Source organism: Macrobrachium rosenbergii, chromosome 41 (genome assembly GCF_040412425.1).
Source record: "Macrobrachium rosenbergii isolate ZJJX-2024 chromosome 41, ASM4041242v1, whole genome shotgun sequence".
NCBI classification, from domain to species: domain Eukaryota; kingdom Metazoa; phylum Arthropoda; class Malacostraca; order Decapoda; family Palaemonidae; genus Macrobrachium; species Macrobrachium rosenbergii.
The window spans coordinates 10,244,672-10,270,380 of NC_089781.1; the positions used below are offsets into that span (position 1 = coordinate 10,244,672).

General features: G+C 36.3%; 1 protein-coding gene across 5 annotated transcripts in view; it reads left to right on the forward strand.

The window, feature by feature from the left end:
- Tmep (Transmembrane endosomal protein) overlaps nucleotides 1-25,709 on the forward strand; it is a 104,635-nt gene that overhangs the window by 2,063 nt on the left and 76,863 nt on the right. For all 5 annotated transcript variants that reach the window (XM_067083943.1, XM_067083944.1, XM_067083945.1 and 2 more), the window contains exon 2: nucleotides 14,084-14,343. In XM_067083943.1, coding sequence (XP_066940044.1) covers nucleotides 14,104-14,343 — 240 coding nt within the window. In that variant the 5' untranslated portion in view covers nucleotides 14,084-14,103. The remainder of the gene's footprint in view (nucleotides 1-14,083; nucleotides 14,344-25,709) is intronic.

Below are 25,709 nucleotides of genomic sequence, written 5' to 3' on the forward strand. Positions count from 1 at the left end.
GTCTCATTCATGTTTTAAGTAATATCAGACCATAGGTAGTAATGCTAAATTATTTTTGTGTTGTGTAATGAAGTTGCAAGTTCAGTGGAATAGTTAACGAGTTTTTATTTTGTAAGTTAATTTTTCTTCATTATGGATGGCCTTTCCCTAAAGTCGAAGGTTTCAGTTTCAAACGTGTTTTCATATCTTTGGTTTCTATGTTAAGTAATATTTTCAGTGCTGATAGTGTATGTAGTGGGTGCTTACTGTACGTTCTTCAGGCTACAAATCTGAATGTTTTGAAACAAACATTCAAATTGCATCTTGGCTAAGATATCTTGAAACAGTCTGTAGCTAGTCTTGTGTTGAATCAGTTTTAAATGCATTAGTATACTGGACACCCAGTCTTGGCTCCAAAACTTATACTGGCAGTCTCTAGATACAGAGCATTATTTTAATGTTTCTCAAAACAATCACTTTTGGGTAATTTTAAGCCCCAACCCCCTTTTTTTGTGGACAGTTAGGTATAGCCTATGTGGCCTTTTAATCTATAATGGATACATTGTTGGGTTGGTATATGTGGCCTGTTAACATATAATTGATACATCAGTCATATCTGTGGCAAGCTTATCAAACAATACTAAAACCGTCACAAATATTCAGTTGATGTTTGAGGTATAACCTTTATATTGATCCACAGAGCTCATTTTCAGTTACCCTAACCATACTTCAAGGGAAAGGGAAAGAAGGGCTAAAAATGTATAATTAAGCATTTTACTGTATTTACTGCATAAATTTACAAAGGTATTTTACATGAACAGTGCTGTAGTGAGAGAATTTCCTCATGAGTTGTTTTCCCTTGCATTTCATATGAGCTTAGGCTAAATGTTTAAATGCTGTTTGCATCATTAATTTTTCTTAGCAAAAAAGAAAACTACGACATGAGGTCATTATCCTGAGCTATTTTTTGAAATTTAACTGCTGATTATTTAGAAATTCCTTCTTTTCCTCCAAACTTCCTAAACAGATATTTCCCAGTTGTTTGTTTCCCATCTTCTTGGTAGAGTTTCTGCATCTCCATTTACTGAAAGCAAATATCTTAGATCTGCTTCTGATTCACATGTGAGCATTTCCTTCTGTTGCATATGGGTTGACAGTTAGCTCTAGCCTTGTAAAGTGTTAGCTGGTATATTGCCTTATATCTTCTCTTTAATGTTCTTTTTTCATTCTCTGTATATCCTTGGGCTACTTTTTCGTTTTACTACTTCCTTATATACATTATATACTAGAATATCCATTTCCCCAGTCCGTTTCTTAATTTCTTCCATCTGCATCCTACTAAGGTCTCCATAGGTAATTTTTAGTTTTCATCCACATATCATTCCAGTTCATTTTCTTGTTCTGTATTCTTTTTAGTAGTATATAATTTATATATCATATTCTTCAAATACCTAATGATCACTCCAGTTATTATTGATTTCATGGTTAACATTCCTTCTTCACCTCTTAATGTATCTACTGCTACATATCTTAGTTCCCCTTAGATTTTTATTTTTGTTTTGATTATATTAAGTATTGCTCCCCCATATAATGCTGCTGGCAGTGCATTCCCTTCCAGTATGTATGATATAGTATGTATAATATTGTATCTTAGCGTGTTATTTTATTCCTATATTTATTTGAAGGTCATATTCTTACATATTTTTTTGCTTTAGTGTTTCCACTTCCTCTGCTAGAATCTGACCCTCTTCCATGGAAAATAGGGCTTGTATGTTAAAGAATGCTTTGTTAAATCCCTCTCCTTTGTCTTCTGGTGCTTTGAATTTCTGTAGTATAGTTATGAGGCATGTTGCACACAGCACATGCTTGGTCAATCTCATCCTCAGAAATTTTGTAAACAACCCAGTCATGCCTGTAGATGGACAGATCTAGTCTCACTGTTGGTGAAGTATGCTGGAGGGCATAATGAAATCTCTTGCCAAATGGTCCACATCCTTGGATAAATCAGTGTTAGGACCATACAACTATACCCTAAAGATTTTCTTTATCATATTTTTCAACTTACTGTAGGCCTATTGTGAGTGTCAAGTAGATAGGTTAATTTGTAGGAATGTGAATACTACAGTGGAGGCAGTCTAATTGAGACTAGCCCATTTTGTGAAAGTGCAGTATACAGTAAATGTGCTGGTTGGCTAGATTTCAAAGAAATTTGTACCTATTGAAGCTAGACTAAATTTAGTGTAGCCTAACCCAGCCAAGGCCAGCTTAAATTCACGACAAAAGTTGTTTACCGAAGGGTTAAAAAACACTTGGTGTTTTCTGATATTCTTAATACCCTGATTAAAATGGTGTTATTGCATGGCGTGGAGCAAAATGTTTCCTACCTATTACTAAAATATTCATGCAGTCAGTTGAACAACTTAGCTCATCATTTTAGTATAGACCACAGTTCTTATATCATTCGGTAGTCATAAATTTTGAGCTTAGGTTTATGTTAACAAGAGTTCATTTCGTAAATCTTGATTCAAGACTGGACTGGCTTTTTACCTGGATTTTGCTTGCATATCCTAACTAGGATGCTGGGTGCCTGGAAATCTGTGTTTGGAGTCTTGTGGTTCTTTATAATATTCGTTCTTATGTCCATGAGCTTGGGCAGCTTTCTCAATCAGGTAGAAAGTGATGTCTTAGATTAGGAGAGGGTGTATCCCTTTATGTGATATAAGGGCATTTTAAGATGCGGTTGGGGAACCAATCCCTTCCTGTCAGATGGGATGTCATGCCCCAGGATAGGATTGTGTGTAACCCTGTACGGTAATTAACCTCCTGTTTTCCACCACCTGAAAACCCTAGTTTACCACTGTGATCGGCCAACCTTTGAGCTAGGGATTAATGGCTGGACAGGACATTGATGACAAAAATAAAGGTCAAAATCATAATCACAACATAACTGTCTGAACACCAATTCAAGCAAACAACCTTGTACTATTTTCCTCATATCTGGAATCTATAAAAGTAACACATTTTAAACACCTGTTCTCCTGATATGTTGCACCTGTAATTGTTTTTTCTATGTTAAAAATATTGAACTTAGAGGGCTTTAACTAATCAGGCATGAGTTTTATTACCAATACTATGCTTTTTTTCTCAGTGCCATGATCTTTCAAACAGATTATTCAGAATATTTTTAATGCCTTGCAGACTTTTAATTTTTTCTATATTCACATAATTAGATATTTTTACATAAAGTATTTTGATGATTTTGACCTGTGATACAGTTTTTTATGTGCTCTAGTTTATATGTAGGCTAACTCAGATTGTATATTGTAATGATTTGACTAGTTTCGTGGAAAAATCTAGTCTTAAAAAGAATTAGCTTAGACAGGTGATATAAATCTTTGTTAGTAATGAAGCTCTCCATTTAACATTTGTAAATAATTATTGTATTAGATTTATTAGATATTTTTCTATATTAACTTGGTTGGTCAGGACAGATTTTTTAACGAGTAGCTGGAGGAATCTGCACCTACTAAGTTGTTTTTAAATTAGGCCTTCTTGTTATTTTTAATTTATGGTAATCAAAGTTGTATTTTAAAATAAGATGTGCTATAAAGTGAAAGCCAGATTAATTTCAGTTGCTTTTAAATAGCCCTAAAGATAGAACCATCTTGCAAGAATTAAACAGTGTTTTAACATACACACAGTTTAAAAAAGGTTTTGTGGGATAGTAGGTAACACAAGTTTCCACATTCTTTTCCAGCTGCTGTATGTAAGTAATGGTTAAAGTGAGTTCTGAATTTGAAGCAGAGGACAGTCTATTGATCTTTGTCTAGTCCAACAAAGAAGATGGCTGTTAGAGTACAGTAGTGTGTTGTATTTTGAAATTAGCCTAACCTGGTCACTGGGTGATATATGATTATTGCTATTAACGTAAGGCCGTCATATTTTAGTTGATAGGATTTGAATAGCTTAGCCAACAGTCTTTTCTACTTAATCCCCCATATTCATATATTTGAACCCTTTATTTGGTTCGTAAGGGCCCATTTTGCTACCTATAACAGTTTACAGATTTCATGAATAAAATGTCCTTCATTGTTGTAGCTTCTTTTGAGTAAATATATTTATTTTATTTGTCCGCAAATATCTGTAGGTTTTTGCATAATTTTAATTTCTGATGCAGTTACTGTCTGGATTGGGTATTTCAAGCACTGATGCCCTAATGACTGTACGTGTTTATCCAAGTTCCAGTGTGGTAGAATTGTGGTAACAGATTTTATTCTTTCCTTGACCTTGGTAGCTATTTTAGGAAAAAGTAATTGGTATTACGGTTAGTCCACACCCAATGGGAAAGAATCCCTAGTTTAGCAGTACAGTATGTTCCTTCTGTGTAGCAAAGGTAAGTAGGCTTTTCTTGAAGAAATGTCTACTCACCTCTTATGGGTGAATTTAGCACTCCTGTTCATTTTAGGTTAGGGGCTGATAAAGTTAATGGCTTTCCTGTCCATTTGGCATTTTCATTTAATAACATATCGCTTGTGGTTCGTAAATGAAGTGTTTTGAAGCCTATACTTGGAATTTTGATTTGTGTTGCTGTAGCCACGTGATTAGAGGCTATAATCAGGTTTTGCTTATTGAATCCATTGAATATTCATTCTTTACTGTTTTGATAATTAATTTATGACGCGTTTGGTATGTAGGCTGCTGGTAAGTAAAATCTTCACCAGATCTCTTAAGGTAATGGATAGTGCCTTTCTGATAAAGTCGGTACGATAAGAGCGTTAAATTTTTAGTCTGCTATTCAAGAGCGCATGACTAAGGCAAACCAGGTATGGGTGCTACTTACCTTTGTGTACGATTGGTGACTTAGGAGGGTCTGTTTAGTGCTCCCCCCTCTCATGTACCCTCTTTGACAGTTCTTTATATCTCGGATATCCATGATGATTGCTTTCTTTATTGCTTCCATATGAATGTGTTATGACAATCAGTAGTGTCGTATCTCTACATCTTTTCATTGTGAGTCCTGTGTCATTATGCACATGTAATATCATCAGATTGTTCATCCTTTCATTTGTGCTTTAGGCTACATACGTAATGTAATTAATTTGGTTTTACAAATATTCTATCAGGGTTAGCATAGGCTCTAATGCATACTTGGGTACGATATGTTTATACGTTATCACATATTTATAGATGTGAGGAGTCCGAAACTTCATCTTCGGTAGAAGGTTGTTTTTATATGGGGTTTCTTAGATGGCTAGCAACCATTGCTTTTTATTAGACTGTAAAACAGTAATGAGAAAGTGGGAGAATATCAGCTTTATTTTGATAAGAAGAAGGCAAAGAAATGCAAGTGTAGGACTGTAGTGTTCCATATTCGCTTTTTAATTGGAATAGTTCTCTTGATGTACTTCGTTATTTTTTGGCCGTTGGAATCTTCATCTAGGCTATTCCTTAAAGGGCAAAAGTTGCAGAATTAAGAAATTTTTCATTTATATAGGCTGGTAGAACTGTGTCTCTCACAGATTGAGAAAAGGAATTTGGTGTCTAGTTTTTAAAGGCAATTTGCATTGTTACGGTATTGATATTTAATGGCAGAAGTTATTGGCGAACATCAGTGGTATTTAATGTCATCCTCAAAGGAATTCCCAAAGGGATCTTAAGTGTTTTAGTTGTTTGCAATTGATACCAGCGTATGCATTTAGACATCATTAGGTAATTTCAGGCATGGTTATATCATATAATCACTTATGTTAATATTTACTCACCAGCTGGTAATGGGGCCAGTTGCACCGGAACAGAGTTCGTTATTGCATAAAATCGGACGCCACTATGTACTGTACATTAGCATTATTAATATAAATAAATATATATATATTATATATATAGGCCATATATATATAATGTATGTATATATGTATATATATAATATATATACAGCATATATACATATTTACATAATGTAACTTGTAAATAATTAATTGGCCATTAAAAACAAAATTAACCCCAAAATTATGTATATTTCGGTCGCAAGTAATCAGGTGGAAATCGGCATCAACGAAATGTTTTTTGGGTGTTATTTTGATTTCATGAAGCTGTGAATTCACATATAGATATAGGCCTACATATGTAAATGCATACATAGTGTTTCGTGAAAGCTTGTTGTGGATACGTAATGGGACGCTTTATCATTGGTAAACATAGGCTTATCCATTACTTCTTGTAATGCAGTAATTAAAATTACCATTGTGCTAATTAAATTTCTCATCGTCAGAAATATAGTAGAGCCCTCTTTATAATACTATAACTGATCCTCGTCTTCCCGTGCCCTGAGAGGGTGAAACCTCCTTTGATTCAAGAACTTAGTAAAATCGTTGAAGTCTGGACTTAGCGAATCCGAGATACCTCTTAAGCGATCCGCGTTATGTAAATCTCTGCAGCAGATATAGCAAGCAACCAGTGCCAGGGTACGTTCGAGATAGATCCAAGTGACGTCAAGTGACGTCACGCGTCACTGTTTAATCATGTTTCATAGTGTCATAACTTTTCAAATGAATACAAAGAGATTGTCATTCTTCATTTCGTTTTGTGACTTTCCTTTTACATATGGTCGTAGCAAAAGGCTGCTGTAATGAAGAGAATAATACGTCACCTTACTGTATGTGAGCTCCCAGAGTGTAATGGTCTTTAGGTATATGCTCTTTATTGCTCTGGCTTTGTAAAGCTGGCGATTTTGTAGAAAGGTTATTTATAAGTGCACGATAAAGGTCGGTTTTGAGTGAAAGTCTTGCAAATCAGGTGCGTGGTTTATTTTGCTGTTCGTGGCTTTAAATTTTATTTATTCAATTATTGCCATAGATACATATACTTGTGATTATGTATTGAAAGGCGTGCCGTTTACAGATTTGGTGTTTTGTGTATTCGTAAGATATCACCTTCCAATGGTTAACATTGTCTGTTTAAGGAGAATAGCATAAATATGGGCTATCTGAGTTGTTCCTGAAAATTGTCCTTACTCAGGCGTTTTTGCTCTCTCTCTCTCTCTCTCTCTCTCTCTCTCTCTCTCTCTCTCTCTCTCTCTCTCTCTCTCTCTCTCTCTCTCTCTCTCTCTCTCTAGTTGAAGCTTGGAAGAAATTCAAGCGGCGCGACTCAGCGTGAAAATTTGATGCCTTACGTAAGAAGTACAAAGTTAAGGATTAATTTCTTAACACCGACTTAATTTGCAGTTTGCTGGTGGTATTCTGATTATTACTTTTTTAGGCAAAGGTGTTACTATTGGTACTTTATGTATGTGCTCTGTTTTCAATTTCGGTTTGGTAAGTTTTGGGCAGTTAAGTATTTTTTCTAAATAGGCTATGTTACCTGTAGATTTGATATTTGCGACAGTTTTTAATGAGATTTCAAGTAGATTGTACAGTGTTTTTAGGTAAAAGGACACCAATAACGATGCCTTTCTTCATGCCGAATAAGTTTTTTTTAAAAGCGAATGCTTGGAGTGATTACTCGTAAAACCTCTTTATTTGTAAGAAAAAAAAAAGAGAGAAGGGTGCTACTCGTATAACCTCTTTATTTGTAAAAACAGATGCCACAGTATCACATTTTTTTTTATCTTTGGTGTCGAACGTGACTGAAACTGTTCCGTACCTTTCTTACTTGGTAATGACCGACTTGACTAAAATTGTTTCGTTCCTTTCCTACTTGGTGACCGACATCTCATAAGTAATAAGATTACTTGTAGGCTTGTTTTACGTACAGGTGCACATAGCCTATATGCGGGGACGTTAGAAGAGTTATAAGACTTATTCCTTATTAATTGTCAAATCTTCGCTATCATAACACTCACAGAACATATGTTTTGTGATGTAGGAAGTCTTAATATGATCTCTTGATGTTGAGGCCCGAGAAAGCAAGGATGGAAAATTTCTCTCTCTCTCTCTCTCTCTCTCTCTCTCTCTCTCTCTCTCTCTCTCTCTCTCTCTCTCTCTCTCTCTCTCTCTCTCTCTCTCTGGGCCTTGGTGCAGTGGTGAGAAGATGAATATTCCTTTTTTTAAATTTCACTTATTCTTCTGTAGACCTCAGCAGTGAATTAAGTAACTAGCTCGTTTGTCGATTGTTGCGGGGAGCATGTGTGGAGGAGAGAAAACACCAGACGTTAGGTTTCAGTGCTCCGTCAAAATATATGCCATCAAAACGGGAGGCCCTCGACGAGGTAATCCTCACTACGCTGCGGTGAAACCATTCACAACACTAGGAAATACCGTATCTAATTAAAAGTCAGATCTGACATCATTGATTGTGTGTATTGGTCCAATCAGTCGTCTTGAGAACACAGTTACCCTGTCTTGCGAATGCTCCAAAAAATCTGCCTAGCGTTTTTCAACAACTTCAGTGTATAAACAAACTACCAATGCTTATAATAATTGTTTGGAAATAACATAATTCATAGATTACGAGTCTCTCTCTCTCTCTCTCTCTCTCTCTCTCTCTCTCTCTCTCTCTCTCTCTCTCTCTCTCTCTCCAAACTATCGCCCTTTGTTGTTCTTTTTAGGTTGTATATTTACGAGTTATCCTTTCATTTTTTTTAATTCTTGCCCCGTAACTGTCGGTACTATATCGTCCTTACTTGATAATCTCCCATTCGTGCATTTTCCTTTTTATATGTGTTGCCAGATGGCCTATATGCTCCCTGTATTTTCCATTTTAAATTTGTCGGCAGATGGACGAAATGTTATTGCTTTTCGTATGTTTTGGCATCTAAAAACATGTTCTTGTGTTTTCTGTAAAAAAAAAAAGTCTTGAGCACAGTTAATATATTTATCCGTTCATGGACAGGCCCACTTTATTAAAGTCTTGACTTTCAAGTTTGGAATATTATCTGAATGCAGCCACCATTTGTTTGAATTTTTGTCATGATCCGTTTCTGTTTGAACTTCTTTTTTAATATGTACTTGAAATGTTGTATTAGCATTTATAAACATATTAAAGGCTTTTTGATTACATTGTTTCTTCGGTTCTTTAGCGGGTTGACCTGTAGTGTCTATACCGAAATAGTCTTGCTCGAACGAAGACACCAGTTTTATTTTCTTTGTTGAAAATATATTAGGAAAAGACTCCAAGAGCTGTCCATTTTCTTTTAAATAGCATGTTTTTACTGCTTGTAATGTTATGAAGCAGTAGTACGGTACAGAAATTTACTAGTAAGACTCCAGCGAGTAGAGGTATTCATGCTGTTGTTAGCAATATTTGTACGTAGTATTCATTGTCTGATGAAATCCTGTTAGTTATGATGTGTTAGTTATGTTTGGGTTTGATTTCATTCCGGAATAACGGGAAATTTTATGCGTTAGATGGATTCAGTGTGGTCTACCAAGACCACATTTCACGGTGGAGAACATAAATGATATGATACTCTGATCCTCCATAAAAAAATCCATACTTCTGTTTAAGGAGGTCAGGCTAGCTTGGGTAGGCTTTGTTATCTTAATGACTACCTTATCAGTGTCCCTGGACCTGGTTTTAGTTATATTTCTTCATAGCGTATTGGTTTGCTTATGAGCATGTCATGACCTAGTGCAGCCTAATTAGATGACTCGTTTTATTATGTTGCATGTTATTTATGGCCTCCTATTTTCTCTTGTACATATTATATTTCGTTGATTGGATATTCAGTCATATGATAATAAAGAAGTATGTTGGTATCAGTCATAAGATAATAAAGAAGTATGTTGGTAATGCTGGGTAGGGTATTAGTCCTTATTGCTCATATGCCGTTTTCATAAATGATATTAGCTATTATATAAGCAACGATAGAGGAGAATGAGGAAGTCGGTTTACGTGGAAAAATCCAGCTCTCTCTCTCTCTCTCTCTCTCTCTCTCTCTCTCTCTCTCTCTCTCTCTCTCTCTCTCTCTCAAAACTTATCGTAATATACTAATTTAGAAATTTTTCTCATCATGGCTTTAGTATTACTGTCCCCGGAAATTTGACATCAAGGCTTGAAGTTAGTGTTGAATGTGGAAATTCCCGTTCTTAACCAGTTGGAGCACTTTAAGGCAACCCAGCATTATCAGCACTGAACTGTAATTGTTTTTCCTTGTAGGAAATCGTTATATGAAAGTCTAACAAATTAAATACTGATTATTTTAATTAAAGTGAGATCAATTTGTAATTGTAGTACCTGTCGTAGGTTTAGTTTGTATTGTGCAAAGATGTTGAAAACCGGTTTTGAAGAGATACCGTATTGTCCATTTCAGTGCTAGGATGTGCAAGGTTACCGAGGTTTTTGTAAGAGGGTATTGCTGCTCCATCATGTTAATGGACAGTTTTCTGTGTGTTTATATCAGATTTTCTAACATTCGACAAACACAGCAGCAAAAACATTTTTATATAATAAATAATTTTTTCTTCTTTTTGGTTTTTTGGACTTGAGTTATATGGCACATTTGTTCGTGTGAATTGTGATGTAGCCTATATTCAGCACTGTCGAAAATAAATCTGAGCATATTTCTGAGATTTTAATTTTTTCACGCAAAATTTGTTGAGCCAATGAATCTGCTTTGTAATAATTTTTGTTTTTGTTTTTACTAATCAGTGTTATTATTATTATTATTATTATTATTATTATTATTATTTATTATTATTATTATTATTATGTTAAGGCATAGATTGAACTAACTTTTAGAGATATAGTCTCTCTTTTTTTATTTAGTGGCTTTTTTTTTTATTTAGAGGCTTAGGTTAGAGTCAGATGACGCCTCATCCAAAAATCAAACCGAGTTTCCTTCCTCACATGATTACGTCTTTGTCTTTCTTCATTTATAAATATCCTAGGCGCAGTTCTTTTTCTCCATCATTTGTTATTAAACTTAATAGTGTCCCTGTGCTCGATACGGAGATTTGTTGATGCTTAATAAATAGCCAACGATGATGTAAATTTTTTTTTGTCGGCGCGACTGGTTAAAGGTCAGGCCTTGAGTAATTTGTTTTAATCATGGATTAAACTCTTAATTTCTTGTTGTAAACAATAAGTTGTTAAGTGGTAGGAATGTGAATACACTCCTGCTGTCATCCTTTTGGAGGCTTCTTCAGAAACTGTTTAGTTTTAGTGTTTTATTAGTATTTTTTTGTTGATAGTCATTCCTATTCCATTTTAATGTATGGTAGGACTCAAGTGGAAGTAATGTACTGTATAGCCTATAGCCTAGTAGGCATATCGAGGAGAGGGTGTCAGACTCATCAAGAGACTGAGCACTGTTAGGAAGGTTACTGTTGTGTTTCATATCCCCCCGTTTTTTCTCTTCATTGTAGGCTAAGTTAGAAAACTGTTTGTCTCATCTGTTAATATATCTTGTGTTTTAAGAGAAGCTATGATTTAGCATTTGTTGATTAGGACAAGTAATATTTTTATTCCATAAATAGACTACATACTAAGATGTATTTAATTGTGAAAATGTCACTTTTTGATATGGATATTTTTCAACATAGCGTAGGGCTGGGTACTTGGGTTTATTTGTTCCCCTTACGTTAGATAAAGGTACACGTCATTGTGGTTATGTTTTCGTATGGTAACCTCATTCTGTAATCATTCTGGCGATCTTACTCTGTCTGTATAATGAATAATACCAGGCGTTGCTGGTATGAGGAGACTGTTGCATGATGAAACGGGATGACTTCCACTTACTGTAGGTATTCATCTTTTTCTATTTTCTTATAAGGTACCTTATTTGTCATGAAGTTAAGATGGCTTTTCCCACGTAATTTGGTTTAACGCTTGTTAAGATAATCCTTTAAATAATAAATACACACGGAAGTACTTTGAGTGAGTTCGACTTTGGCTAGCCCTTTGTATATTTCTTAAATGTGTTGAAGATTCTTGCATATGGTGGTCTGGTTAGAAAACTTGTTCCATTTTGTTTATATTTTATAGAAACTTGAAATTTTATTAAAATGTGGTTATATTTTTGGGGAGCATGCTAATTTTGTGTAATTTGGTTAGGTAAGTGTTCTCTTTGTATAATTTGCCAGAAATTATCCTTGAAATTATGTTCACATACGGGAAGTGTCACTATTTTTATTTTATAAATCCGTGATTTGCATTAACTCATTTGTATTGTAGAAATATAAACAGTGTGGTGAAATTTTATTTTTTTTACAACATGAAAGTGGAAGTATCGTGTGATGGGGATTATGAATAAAAGAATAATTTGTTGAGGATAATCGCATGAAAAATTTTGTGTTTAACTGTAGAAGTCTGGAATTCCCCCATATTTATGTTCCTAGAGTCCTGTCATTCCTTATTATCGATTGGGTTTGTCCCTGAGCCATCGAGAGCGCTGATCTTTTGTCGTAAATGTTTCATTGTTTAGCTAAATGATAACTTAGATCGTTTTATTATTCCCAGTGCCCGAATGAATTACATGACGTGTGTTAATTTTTATGTACCATGATCTTGGGTGTACTAATTTACGGTAAGGTTATTGGGGATTATAGTGGTATTAGGTAGCCTAATCAAGTTTTAGTCAGTCAGAGGAGGATTGCTATTGCATAATGATTTGTGCTCATAAGTCCTTGCTTTATGCTTTATTCGAAATGGCTTTTGTGAGTGGATACTTTTTGCTTGAGCACTGCACCGATCCCGGTAATTAGGCTGTACGTTTTCCGCCATGATTAGATGAAATTTATCGCGATTAATATATGTAAATTCAGTATGTGGTTGCATGGAATTATTTCACAATTAATTTTCCCTTAGCGCCGCTCATGATTGAAAGCACTTCCATTCTTACCAAAGATATCCCTACCATCCAAGATAAAATTATCGCATATTTCCTGAAACTCGCTCCCTTTCACAGGGAAAAAGAGAGATCCGGCCTACATGAGCGAGATAACAGTGAACTTAGACTTTGACTGTAATACTGTAGTACTTTTTAAAATCCTAACGTGAATTTATACCATTTTAAATAAGCTGAAAACTCATTTAATCTTGTGTTAATAAAGGAAAGTAGTTTACATAGGTGTAGTCATGTGGAAAAATCATGTTTTATTTTTTCGTAGTTTTATATAGCTCATGATGCCCAATGAGGGACTTCTGAATGCCCATGTAATGCCGATTCAGATCGTTACAAATAGTGCTGAGATGCATAGTACCATATCTGTTTGTTAGATTCGCTCAAACTTGTTGAACCTATATACTCGTACTAACTCAAACTTGGTGAACTTTATGTTAATAGGTTTCAGCTGAAGTGCAACCAAGCAAGTAGTCTTTTGAGAAGCATGTGTTGATTCTAACAGTTTTGGTTCTGATTTATTTTTTTTTTTCAGATCTAAATTTTAGGTTATTTATTCTTTATATTCAAGGTAGCCATTAGCATATGTTTAAAAATCGAAATTACTACGTAAATTCGTTATATATTTATTTTCATATACATGGTGAATTTCCATAAAATATTCCATCTTTGAGATCTTCGTTTAGCTTATCAGACTATCTGTTCCCAACAACAAACTCATTTTGAGTCTCATATCTGTTCGTCGTTTGTTCTATTTGGAGTTGTTGGAAAATGTTGTGCTCGCTTGGGCTTGAGGCATCATGAATATATTTCATTTCATCTAGTAACTTTATGTATTAATATGATTTGCAAGTTACGTGGGAGAGCCACAGAGAGCTCGAGTGATGAATGACGTATTAATCATTGTAAATGGGCAATGTAATAAAGGTAAAACATTTATGCGAATATGCTCTTTCAGCTGTATGAGTGTGCGCGCATGTGCGCGCGCTTGTTGACTGGTTTAGGTCGTAATTGCCGGATGTTGAATAAGGGGCCAAGATTTATCACTTTTATAATGGGAAAATAAACAAGTGTGGCCTCTTCTAATCTACGCTACACATGTTAGTTTTCGAATCCATTTTCCGACAATTTAGTTCTTGTTCATATGGCTTGATAGCGAAAATTGCCATGGAATCTGCTGCACTGGTACATGGCTTCAATAGTTTTTTTTTTTTTTTTTTTTTTTTTACTGAATTTGTATTTCTATTATTGCTCAGTCCATAGTCTGTGCTTGTTGGGTTATGAGTGTTAGAAGGAAAAAAATTCACGGTTTGTCATGTCTACTTTCAGAGGCGTCCGTCAGCAGCGTGATGAGTACTGGCAGTGGTGGTGGCGTAACGGACACTCCCGCGACGGTGGCGGGCCTGGCGACGGAGGCGGTGACGGGAGGCGTCACCAACACCGCCTCCGAAGTCACCACCGTGATTCCGGACATCTCGACGATTGAGCCCATCGACCCCACCCAGAACCTCCTGTTCCTTCAGACTACAGCCGCACAAGCCATTGCAGGGGCGTTCGTCTGGGCCGCCCTTCTCATTACCTGCCACCAGGTGAGTGAACGAAAGTTTACTTCGTGCGTTTATGTGCTTGAACCTGCGAAAAATTTTTTTACGATTGCGTCTTTCCTACTTTCTTTTTATTTTAGCCAAAGAAAAAGGTGGGTAACTAAATAAAAGGACTTACTTTGCGGGCTAACGGTCCACGGTATGACCCATCGCTGCTCCCTTGAGACCGTTAAGGTTTGTCGCTCTCCGATATAATTTTTCTTCTGTATCTAGAAGACACGGGAATATCTTTTCGCTCATGTCAATAAGACAGGAGAATCAAGCCTTCACTGATCCACCCCTCCCAACGGGATTGGGACCAGCATGAGTTATTAAGGAAGGGTAAATAAACTGAATTAGTCACTTCTTGTATGCGAGCTCTGTGTAACTGTAAGTTTTGGCGTAGGTGTGTATTTACGTGCATGAGAAGTCACCTTGTTGACCAAGGTCAGTCTTGTAAGTTAACAAGTATGAATTGCCTTCTGGACCATGTAGTCCACCTTTGTGTTTTTTAATGGTGTGCTGCCACGTTTTATTTTGGTGTCTCCAACGGTAAAGTCTCGGTCCGACATTGCCATAGAATTATGAGCCATGACTTGAATGAGAAGAGCTGTAATGTGTTACAGGAACTGCTTATGATATTTATGAGCAGTATATACCTGTCGTTGAGAACGTGGTGTGCTGGGAGCGAATTCTGCTCTCTCTCTCTCTCTCTCTCTCTCTCTCTCTCTCTCTCTCTCTCTCTCTCTCTCTCTCTCTCTCTGAGTGGAAGTGGATGATGATGAACCTATATGTGGTTGATGCTGCTAAGTGTTTCATTTAAGATAGCCTGAATGAAGAGACGATTGAGTAGTTTTCGGAGAAATACAGATGATTTAGAAAGTGGCGCTACTTTCCAGAGACGGAAAGGAAAAATAAAGAAAGGGTCCCAAGATTTAACGCGTTACTGTTTTAAATCCCTAAGCTATTGCATTGGCCAATCTTTCAGTGTCAAGTGATGGGAATAATGAGTTTTAAGTTCAAGCAGTTAACTACGGATATTACAAAATAGGCATGTTTCTGTTTAATTTGAGAGAGAGAGAGAGAGAGAGAGAGAGAGAGAGAGAGAGAGAGAGAAAGAGAGAGAGAGAGAGAGAGAGAGAGAGATTCTAAATTAAGTACTTGTAAATGGATTTAGATACGTACAGCAATCCAGTTAATTGTTTATCGAGGAATTTGAAAGATTAGGTAAAATTATATTATTGGGATATTGAGAGGACATACGTTAGAATTATATTAAACAGAAATGCATATCGGTAACAATTTGTACGATTGGTAGTTGCGACAAAAAAAAAAAGTGAAAGCGTAACAAGTTTGAAAAATACGTCTGTAGGGGATGGAGTACTACGAAAAATCAAGGGTACAAAAGATGAAAATGCTTTATAAACTGTTAGGTTGGAATTGTTCGAAGGTATAAGAGTGATAATCTTCATATTTTTTACCGAGAATGCTCAAGTTTTAGTTTTATTTCGTATTATGTAAAGGCTAATTGAGATAGTGCAAAGAAGGCATCGATGTAACTGCAACCTATAGAAATGGACTGTTTTGAGGCCAACTTCGCTTAAAAGATTATAATATATGTAGAAAAATTCCCCCCCTCTCTCTCTCTCTCTCTCTCTCTCTCTCTCTCTCTCTCTCTCTCTCTCTCTCTCTCTCTCAAAGTGACCCATTTAATACATTCACCATCAACCAAAGACAGAAAATTAAATTATAAAGGCAGTTGCTACTTGTCATAAAAAAGTTTGTTTTGCTGAAATCTCTCAAATGTCATTTTTACAGGTGTCAAGAGTGTTAGAATGCATAATTGAATATGACGCTAAGTCAGGTTTTCATGTCCTTTCCTCTGCCTGCGATGATGGAAGCTTGGCATGAGGCGGCGGAGGCAAAATCCGACAATGGAATTCCACAGCGTTACGCCACTATCTTTGTACCAACTTTCTCTTCCTATCCGCCCTCTGCCCTCTTGTTTCCTAAAGAGTGTAACGGTGCGTTCTCTCTCTCTCTCTCTCTCTCTCTCTCTCTCTCTCTCTCTCTCTCTCTCTCTCTCTCTCTCCAGAAGAGGATCGAGAGCCCGCATGCAGTGTACAATAACTTTCTTTGGAGGGATTGTGTTGGGTGGCCCACTCACAGACGCCGTCTGCTTTTGTCATCACGGTTCCCTTAGTGTCTAAGGATATTTTCGTAAGGGATGGGCATTGAAGAGTGTTTGTTCTTACCTATATTGGATTGGAGGCTTTTTTTTTTCATCGTCATATATTTTGTTTTCTTGTTGTTTTGTATTTCTCGAGAAATTTATGGACTGTTCTTACTCATAGTGGATCCGGCTTCGTTGTGAGCAAGCTAACTAACTGGACGTGTCGGCCGGCACTCCTGTGAACAGATTTGTAAGAAACTGACGCAATTTCCTTAGCTTATGTTCGTCGTATCCGTGTGTGTGTGCGTGTGAGAGAGAGAGAGAGAGAGAGTGTGTGTGTGTGTGTGTGTGTGTGTGTCTCCGTCTCCACCCTCGTAGCCTATTGTGTAGGACTCGACTCACTAGTGAGCTCCCAGGTTAGATTCTTAGCGTGGCAGTGACTAAGACTCGTTCTGTTATCACTAATTGTAATTCTGTTAACCCATAAAATGCGTTAGGTACCTGTAGTTTGTGTATGGTTGGTCACAGCTTAGGTGGAGAGAGCTTCCTCATTCCAAAAAAACCTTGCTAAACCTGAAAGCATTATATATATATATACATATCCTGATATATATATATATATATATATATATATATATATATATATATATATATATATATATATATATATATATATATATATATATATATATATATATATATATATATATATATATATATATATATATATATATATATATATATCCGTCCAATCAATCTCACAAAAGCGATTGGCATAAACCTACCTTAAATGCCTGGGTGCCAATCTATCGGCCTCACAAAGAAGGATCAAACTAACTTGGATAAACCAAACATACACACACACATATTTATATATATGTACATATATATATATATATATATATTATATATATATATATATAATGTGTGTTTTTTTGGTGTGTACAGTATATGTACGTATAAACTGTACATACTTACGAATAAAGTTTCCGCTAAAAGTTGGTTGTTCCAGAGAACAGCATGAATCTGTCACAATCTTTCCTTTTCATGAATCAAATGTGTGTAGAAGACTTCAGTAGCATTAGGACTTATTGTAGGAAAACAAAGGCTTATCAGCAATACGTCATCTTTCCTTTTCCTAGAAGCGCCATTTAGCCTACTTGGGTTTTGTAGGCTTGCGTTAGCTGGGTATTAAGCCTCTTTGGTTTCAGCACCTTTTTCAGCCCGTCCCCATTTTCTCAAGTCTTCCCCTTCTCCCTCACAGTACTGTTTACAAACTTTCGTCACCCTGGATTGTTGACGACGGTATTGTTTTCAGGTGGTTTTGATTTGTTAGGGAAAGTGCTGTTATGTTGCATAATTGCATAACCACCTATAATCCCCCTCCTCCTCCTCCTCGAAGTAACCTTGCAAGCTGAAAATCGCCATATCGTAATGAAGTATAATTTTACTGATACTGTACCATTTTTTTTATTTCCTTAGGAACTGACATAAAAACATTCGATCTGTGGATAGCTTCATTGTATAATGGCAGCCTTATTGAAAACAAGGGATAACTGTTATCACCTTATCAGCTTACTTATCAGCTGCGATTATTTAAACTTTTCCCTTTGTTGGAGACAAACAGTGACGATGGTGTATCATTTGGAGTGGACATTTCAGTATCTAAGTTGGAATGCCATAAAGTCTAATTTCGACTGACTCGCGATATGATTTGGTTGAAAGTTATGTCGTGGAATTAGCCGCCAACATTTGCTGACGTTGAGTCATACTTATCTTTGGGCATTCCGTGATTAGGAAGTCTTGTGGTTATCATGATTCTCCAATTGCAAAGCGCAACAGATTCGGCAACTCGTATTGATCCAATTTTGTGCTTTTAAGAAATATCGAATTTGAAGCCAGTAGTCTGCATAGGTAATTTTCATCTTTAAAAAATATTCTTGATGTTATATGATGAAGTAACATGTTCTCTTTGTCCTGTGTCGTAGTGATGTGACAAAGAGAACAGTTACTTCATCATATGACATCAAGAAGTTAAAGCTGCTTTTATGTCATTTGAGGCTAGCTATATAATATAATTCTGCTTTTAAGAGGTTGGGTTTGGTTTTAAGAGGTTGGGGTTGATTTGGACATGTTGGCATCACAAGGGTACCTTGGACGTCCATAGGAACCTTCAAGAAAAGGTTTCTCTTACATATACATAGCTTTTTCTTCGCCAGCATTGAAGAGACATATTTTTGAGGAGTGTCCTTATATTCTTGGAATGAAAAGTGAAGGTAACTTATTTTGTGTAATAATTCATTGGACTTGTAAGTTGCAGTTTGTTGTGAATGTCTGTAATTTACATAAACCGAACTCGAATAAACTCACACGCATTGAGAGAGAGAGAGAGAGAGAGAGAGAGAGAGAGAGAGAGAGAGAGAGAGAGAGAGAGAGAGAGAGATTCTGTCATTATGGTAACTTGTTTAATAATTATAAGAAGTTGCTATGACACTAAATAAAAACTTGTAATGAATAAAAAACGTTAGAAATGTTAGGAAACAGTTTAGAATTGCTGAAGCAACACTGGCAAATTCTCAGCAGTTAAAGACACAGTTTTAAGATGTACATAATAATTATTGAACAGTTAGGCTTTTGAAAATCTGACCCAGTTGCGGTATGGCTAAAGGAGAACAATAAAGCCGAAAGGTAATGCAATTCAAACAGTAGTATCCACTTAGCAAGTGTATTTTTTCTTAAATTTGCTAATGTAGTGAAGTGAGGTTTGGATTTTATTATTTTTTATATATACATATATATATGTTATATATTTTATATATATATATATATATATATATATATATATATATATATATATTATATATATATATTTTATATATATATATTTTATATATATATATATATATATATATATATATATATATATATATATATATATATATATATATATATATATATATATATATATTATATAAGTGTGGAATTACGTTATTATAAATGCTCTTACATCAAGACTGGTCGTATAGGCTATATGTCGGAGCTTTTATGAGAGCTTTCATAACGTTTCAAGAACTCCAAGAACACTAAAATACTCTTGAGGAAAAAGGTTTGAGTGTACTTCTTGTAATAGCCTGGATTTATTATTTTTTCTGACCTGCGGTAGTTGAGGGTTGCTTCACTAGAATGTAGATTTCCCAAATCAGTCGTTTTAGTTTTACTTACATCCATAAATTCTAGCTGACTGCTCTTTTACCGTTTAAATTCTGTTTGGTTTTCAAGATCTCACAGTCTGAAGGACTTTTCCTCACATTTTACTGAGGAAGGCAAACAGAACATTTAGAAGGTTTTTCGGCTTTTTCACTCTGCTTCCTAATTGGATGAGAGGGACAACATTGCTTTCGTAGCCACCTGCTTTCAAAAGGAAGGAAATGCTGAGCTGCATGGTTGAGTCTGCTCCTGGAAACGAAGCACACCCAGGGTTTCTTTCAAATGCTTAGCTTGTGATCTTTTGTTTGTGTTTGGTCATTTGTATAAGTATGTAAGTTTCTGAAGTTGAATATTATAAACTAAAGGTGAGGGTATTGGGTCGTGCATTTGTAGATACATCAATGCACAGACGCACATTCTACTCGAAGACTTTTATTGTTTAGCAGTTAAAAGTTGGGAATTGTAGTCAATTGTTTTGGTTTGTAAATTAAAATATTTTCCTCTTAGAGATAAGCTACATTTTTACCATTTCCAAAACTCATAACATTGAGCAGTGCAGTAGTAATGATTTAGATGCTCCAAATGTTCCTGCAGTTTCATGTAACTAATTGAATACAAATTATTTTCTGGGAAACTGACAGTTGTAAGCCACTTTAAAACTAGTATATATAAATACGATACTTGAACTGTGATGTCTGCTTAGGCAGATATAACATGAAGGCCGGTGTAACTCATTTTCTGGAATTGTCAAGTTGAGGAAAGTTTCATTAGAATACAAGTTACTTTGTATCCATTCAGTTTCAAGTGTGTGTGTACGTTTTAGTTGTACCTTAGAGTGGAAGAGAAACTTGTGTGGTGCTGCCTCATTAGTTATTGTTATTTCTGACCATTGCTGCCGTGCAGTGTCTTGCACGTGTTTTCAGGCAGACTTTCAGTGATTGGGTCATTTCCTTTTGTGTCAGCACTAAATCTTTTTGCTTTTATTTTTACGGAGGTGGGTCACGTTTGCACGCTAGTAGCATGTAGGCTTCTCTTGCGAATCCAGTCCTCCCTTCAGTGCGTTTTACAATTTTTTTTATAGCATTCTTGTTAATTAGATAGTAATGACATCTGCATTATGCACATGTGAATTACTGAGTAATAACTACATTATTACGTGAAGTCAAATTAAGCAGTTTACATAATCATAAAAACTAAATAAATACTTAAGTGTAACATATTGGTGTGAGATAAAAGTTCATCAGCATTATAGATAAATTTAACAACCATATTAATATTTTATATAAAAAAATATTAACAATAATAACAACTGTATTACGATTCACGTGAGGTGTTACTGAAGCCAGGTTTTAAATGGAGTAGATTTTCAGGATGTTGCCCATTGCCATGTAATGAAATTATGTTAGTCACTGGAATTACTGTAAACTGCTATTTATAGGAGTGGGTTAAACTGTGACATATCACGTTAGGAGGTGAGCAGAGGCAGTGGTACTTGTTTCTGTTCCATGGGAAGCAGGATTTGCAGGCTATATCCAAACTCAGTGGTTTCCCCGAATATTTCTGAAATGTTGTATGTTGAGTTGAAATCATCGTGGCGCTTGGTTTCAACCACATTAAAGCAGGTGTAATTAAGTAGCTGTCAAGGACAAGCGTATTTTCATAACGGATATATCTTGTTAGTTCTGTTGTTCGGTATGTTTAACAAATACGAGATAAATCATATCCCAAGAGGGAAGTTGAAAATGGCCACTGTTGTTGTTCTGTGTGTGTCATTTCAAGAGATGAATTTCGGAGATGATACATATGTCATCGGGTAATTATCTTAAGATGCGATCATCCAACTTTAGTACTACAAATTCCATGACATTATATTTGAGTGGAACTCCCTTCCACTACTACTTCACTTAGAAGATGAAGTCTGCTAATGGAAGCTGCTTTTAAGGAGCGCATTAGTATTCCTTTGCACTCCTGCCCTAGTAAAGAAACCACATTTTTAAAGAGTAAATCTTGTTATCGCACAAACGCTATAAAAAATCTCGCGTAACAGTTACTGAACATTTTAGATTGAAGAATTGTATTTCTAAGTCAAGGAAATGGTGACCTGATTTAATATTAATGTTTCGGCCATCTTTGAGCTGGATGAAAGGGGCGCACCTAATCTTGATGTCGGTGGAGTAAAAGTCTCTCTCTCTCTCTCTCTCTCTCTCTCTCTCTCTCTCTCTCTCTCTCTCTCTCTCTCTCTCTCTCTCTCTCTCTCTCTCTCTCTCTCTCTCGTGAAAATTTCACACAGCCTGCATCTCTTTGTGGCTGTAAATGGAATGCATATTTTTATCCTCTTGGTGATGTAAACATTAACATTATTTTGCTTAAGTATTCTCAGTATGCACAAGGGGAGTCTGAGATGGAAGGCTTGCACTTTTCTATTTGGTGGTCGAGTAACTGGAGGAGAGGCGTTCCTCTCTACCCCTATTTGTCTCCCTAAAGCATGGGAGAGAAGAAGCAGTATCATGTAACCGGACCCACTGTATGTAGCCGTGGAAAGGTTAACCGTTGTCAAAAAAGAAAACAAAGATATAAAGTGTCTGGATATCAATGCGGGCATTGTCGTCTCGTTTGGCACTCATCCAGGCAGTGCCAAAAGCTTTCCGCCAAGCTCCAGAAAGCTGCGTTCCAAAAATTGTTCCTCGGAAGCTCAGCATTATAAGTAGGAGAGAGAGAGAGAGAGAGAGAGAGAGAGAGAGAGAGAGAGAGAGAGAGAGAGAGAGAGAGAGAGAGAGAGATATCGATTGAGTGATGTTGATCAGACACACTGAACTTTGCTGAGACCCACCTCAAGTTAAAATCGGTAGGGAATGCATAGGCAGCTTTCGACTAGCTTTAAAACGTGAGTGATTTTCGTGCTTAGTCAATATATTCCGTCATTAGAAACGCAAGGCTCTCTCTCTCTCTCTCTCTCTCTCTCTCTCTCTTTGTTTTGTGAATTTCCACGTTTCTTTGAGAGGTTATTAGCCCTTTTACCCCCTTTTGTACCTCATTACATCCCATCTTCCGAGAAGAAGCTGAAGATGGCGATGACCAAAAACGTCATTGGTCGTTCTTTGATATTATGGTCATAAATTTTTCTTTTAAAGCTTGAGACGATGTTTATTTTCAGTTCCAATTCAGATTTAGTTTTCTATTTTCATTTAGAAAATTTAAAGCTAGTTGGAGAATTAAAAAAATCCAAGCCGAATACTGCCACTTTTCATAGATATATAAATAGTTGACATATTTTAATTTTCACAATGGAGAAAATCATAGCTTATCTCCATGTGCCACTTTTAAGGTCAATTAAACTTGAACTTGTAAAAAAGGAAAGCCCTCAACGACGTGTTCCTGGAAGCCCCTCAAGGGAAAGTAAGTTAAACACGTTCATGACTGACGCTGCACAATTCTATTTATAGGAATCAGTGAAAAGGGAGTGAAAATCGTGTCTTACAAAAATGTTAATGGTTTTGTTTGGCATTTTGAAGTTTTAAGCCGTGTCCTTGTAATGTTGGTTTGTGGCTTATATATATTTATTTTTTTGTAACTTCAGATAGGTATATGTGTATTTTGAAATATGCATGTGTATATTGTATATGTACTACGCTGAAGATATGCAGAACGTAGCATTTGTTATGCAGTTGTTTGAACAAGTGCTCTGTTTACAAGATGGAAGCTGAAAAGAGTGATTATGCGGTCGTGCCCCTCGCAGATGTTTCAAAACTTCCTTCTCTAAGCACTGAAATTATCCTTTTGAAACAGGTGTGAATGGAAGATTTCTCTCTCTCTCTCTCTCTCTCTCTCTCTCTCTCTCTCTCTCCCTCTCTCTCTCTCTCTCTCAGGGTAATTTTTCTCACTTGTGAGGCTAATCTCCTTCACTCGGTGGATGAGACATTTGCCTTGCCTTCCATTGACTTTATAAATGAAAGTCTCTCTCTCTCTCTCTCTCTCTCTCTCTCTCTCTCTCTCTCTCTCTCTCTCTCTCTCTCTCTCTCTCTCTCTCGTGAATGAGTGAATGCCCCATTGGCGTGCAATCTATTGAACATAACCGAAGATTTTGACTATAAAGTCAGTATCATTGTCTATAAATCATTTGCAGACTCTGAAATCTTCGCGGTCTGGGCTGCAAATGACATCTTACTGCCCCCCCCCTTCTCTTCCCCTTATTCAAGTAACGTATTGATCTCTCCGATCCTCAAAAAGTCTCTCTCTGCCCTTGTGGTCGGTCGCCTCTCGTGTGTATGGCCCTTGATGCATCCTTGGAGACACCACGTATCTTCAACCACCCAAGCGAATGCTGTCCTTACTCCCCCGTCCGCTGCGCTCTCCTTTCCCTTTCGTACCTACCCGGTAGGATTCCGACTTGTACTGCAACGCCTCCGAGGGAGGATTCATCATTATTTGTCGGGGGTAATTGGTCGGCTTGTGTGTGGGTTCTCGTAACCCTGCACCCATTCGGAGATTTGTGTACGGGGAAAATTGGGAAAATTACCCCCACGCACCTCCCACCCAGCCCTTCGATCTAGTGTATGAGGTGGTTTTCATACCTCCTTTTAGCTCCATGTATTGTTTGGTCAATTTCATTCTGTTGCTAAAGCATGTTACGCCTTTGCATTGTTTCTTTTGGTACGGATTAGACGTTTATCTTTCTGCATGTAGCTTGTGTTGAAATTGAGATGCTGCGCAACAACTTCATTTATAATTTTTTTTTATTTTTTTATGGTCAGTGTACAGATACCTGTATTCTTAAATGAAAGTTATTACCTTAACACAGAAACTCGAAGCAAATCTGAAACCCCAATTTCTCTCTCTTAAAAAGTGAAACCTCTTCCCAAAGTTTAGTCAAGCCTTTCAAAACTTGTCCGCAGGGAAGCCAAGCAGACCTCTCTTCCCATTAGGGAGGAGAAGAGTTTGCAGTTGACATTTCCTTTTCATAAGAAGGAAGCAATTCAAGGCCACGATTCCCGAAGAGGTTGATGAATTTTTTTCCCTTCATCAAGAGATTTTAAGGCCAGGTTGGAGCATCTTCATCAGTGACAGTGGTGGTGATTGCGACGTTCTCATTACTTGTTTTTTATGTCGTTCTATTGCATCATCGGAGAGTTGACAAACAAACATTCCTCGGTTAGAGTATTTGAGTCTGTCAAGTTATGAAGACGAATAATCTCCAACAGTCTTTGTTACTGATGTGAAGAAAATACATTGTTTGAACCTCTCTCTCTCTCTCTCTCTCTCTCTCTCTCTCTCTCTCTCTCTCTCTCTCTCTCTCTCTCTCTCTCTCTCTCTCTCTCTCTCCAGTGTGTATACGATATATATATATATATATATATATATATATATATATATATATATATATATATATATATATATATATATATATATATATATATATATATATATATATATATATATATATATATATATATATATAGTCTTAGTTTGGTGATCTAATGTATTTCATAGAGTAGCCTTCTCTCCTCTTGTATGATATTTACGATGTAATTGTAATTTTTCGTGTTCACGCTCTACTGTTTTTGATTGAAATTCAAAGGTTACGTTTTCACCTCGTGTGCTCATTATCTGCATATCTCAAGAACGGGTGAACAGAATTTGAAGAAACTCGGCATATATCAAGTGACCTCCGGGTTATAAACTTGGGAAAATCTATTCGCGGGTGACGATTTGTTACCGTGAAACCCTCCACTCTCACCTGGTGCCTCCCAAAAAGTTACCAAACTCGAGGTCACCTAATGAATTTCATGTTTCAACAGATTTTGTTTGGCACTGCTTGTGACATCATACCTAGACATACAAATGTGAGAAGATGAATTTTCGTTGTTTCGGAGGACTAACAGCTGGCTACATGTTAGAGGCTACCTGGGTGAAACTGTCATCATCTTAGGTTTGTTAATAAAAGATTTATTCACCCCTGCATGCGATGACAGTTCTGTTTCATCAGAGGAAAGTC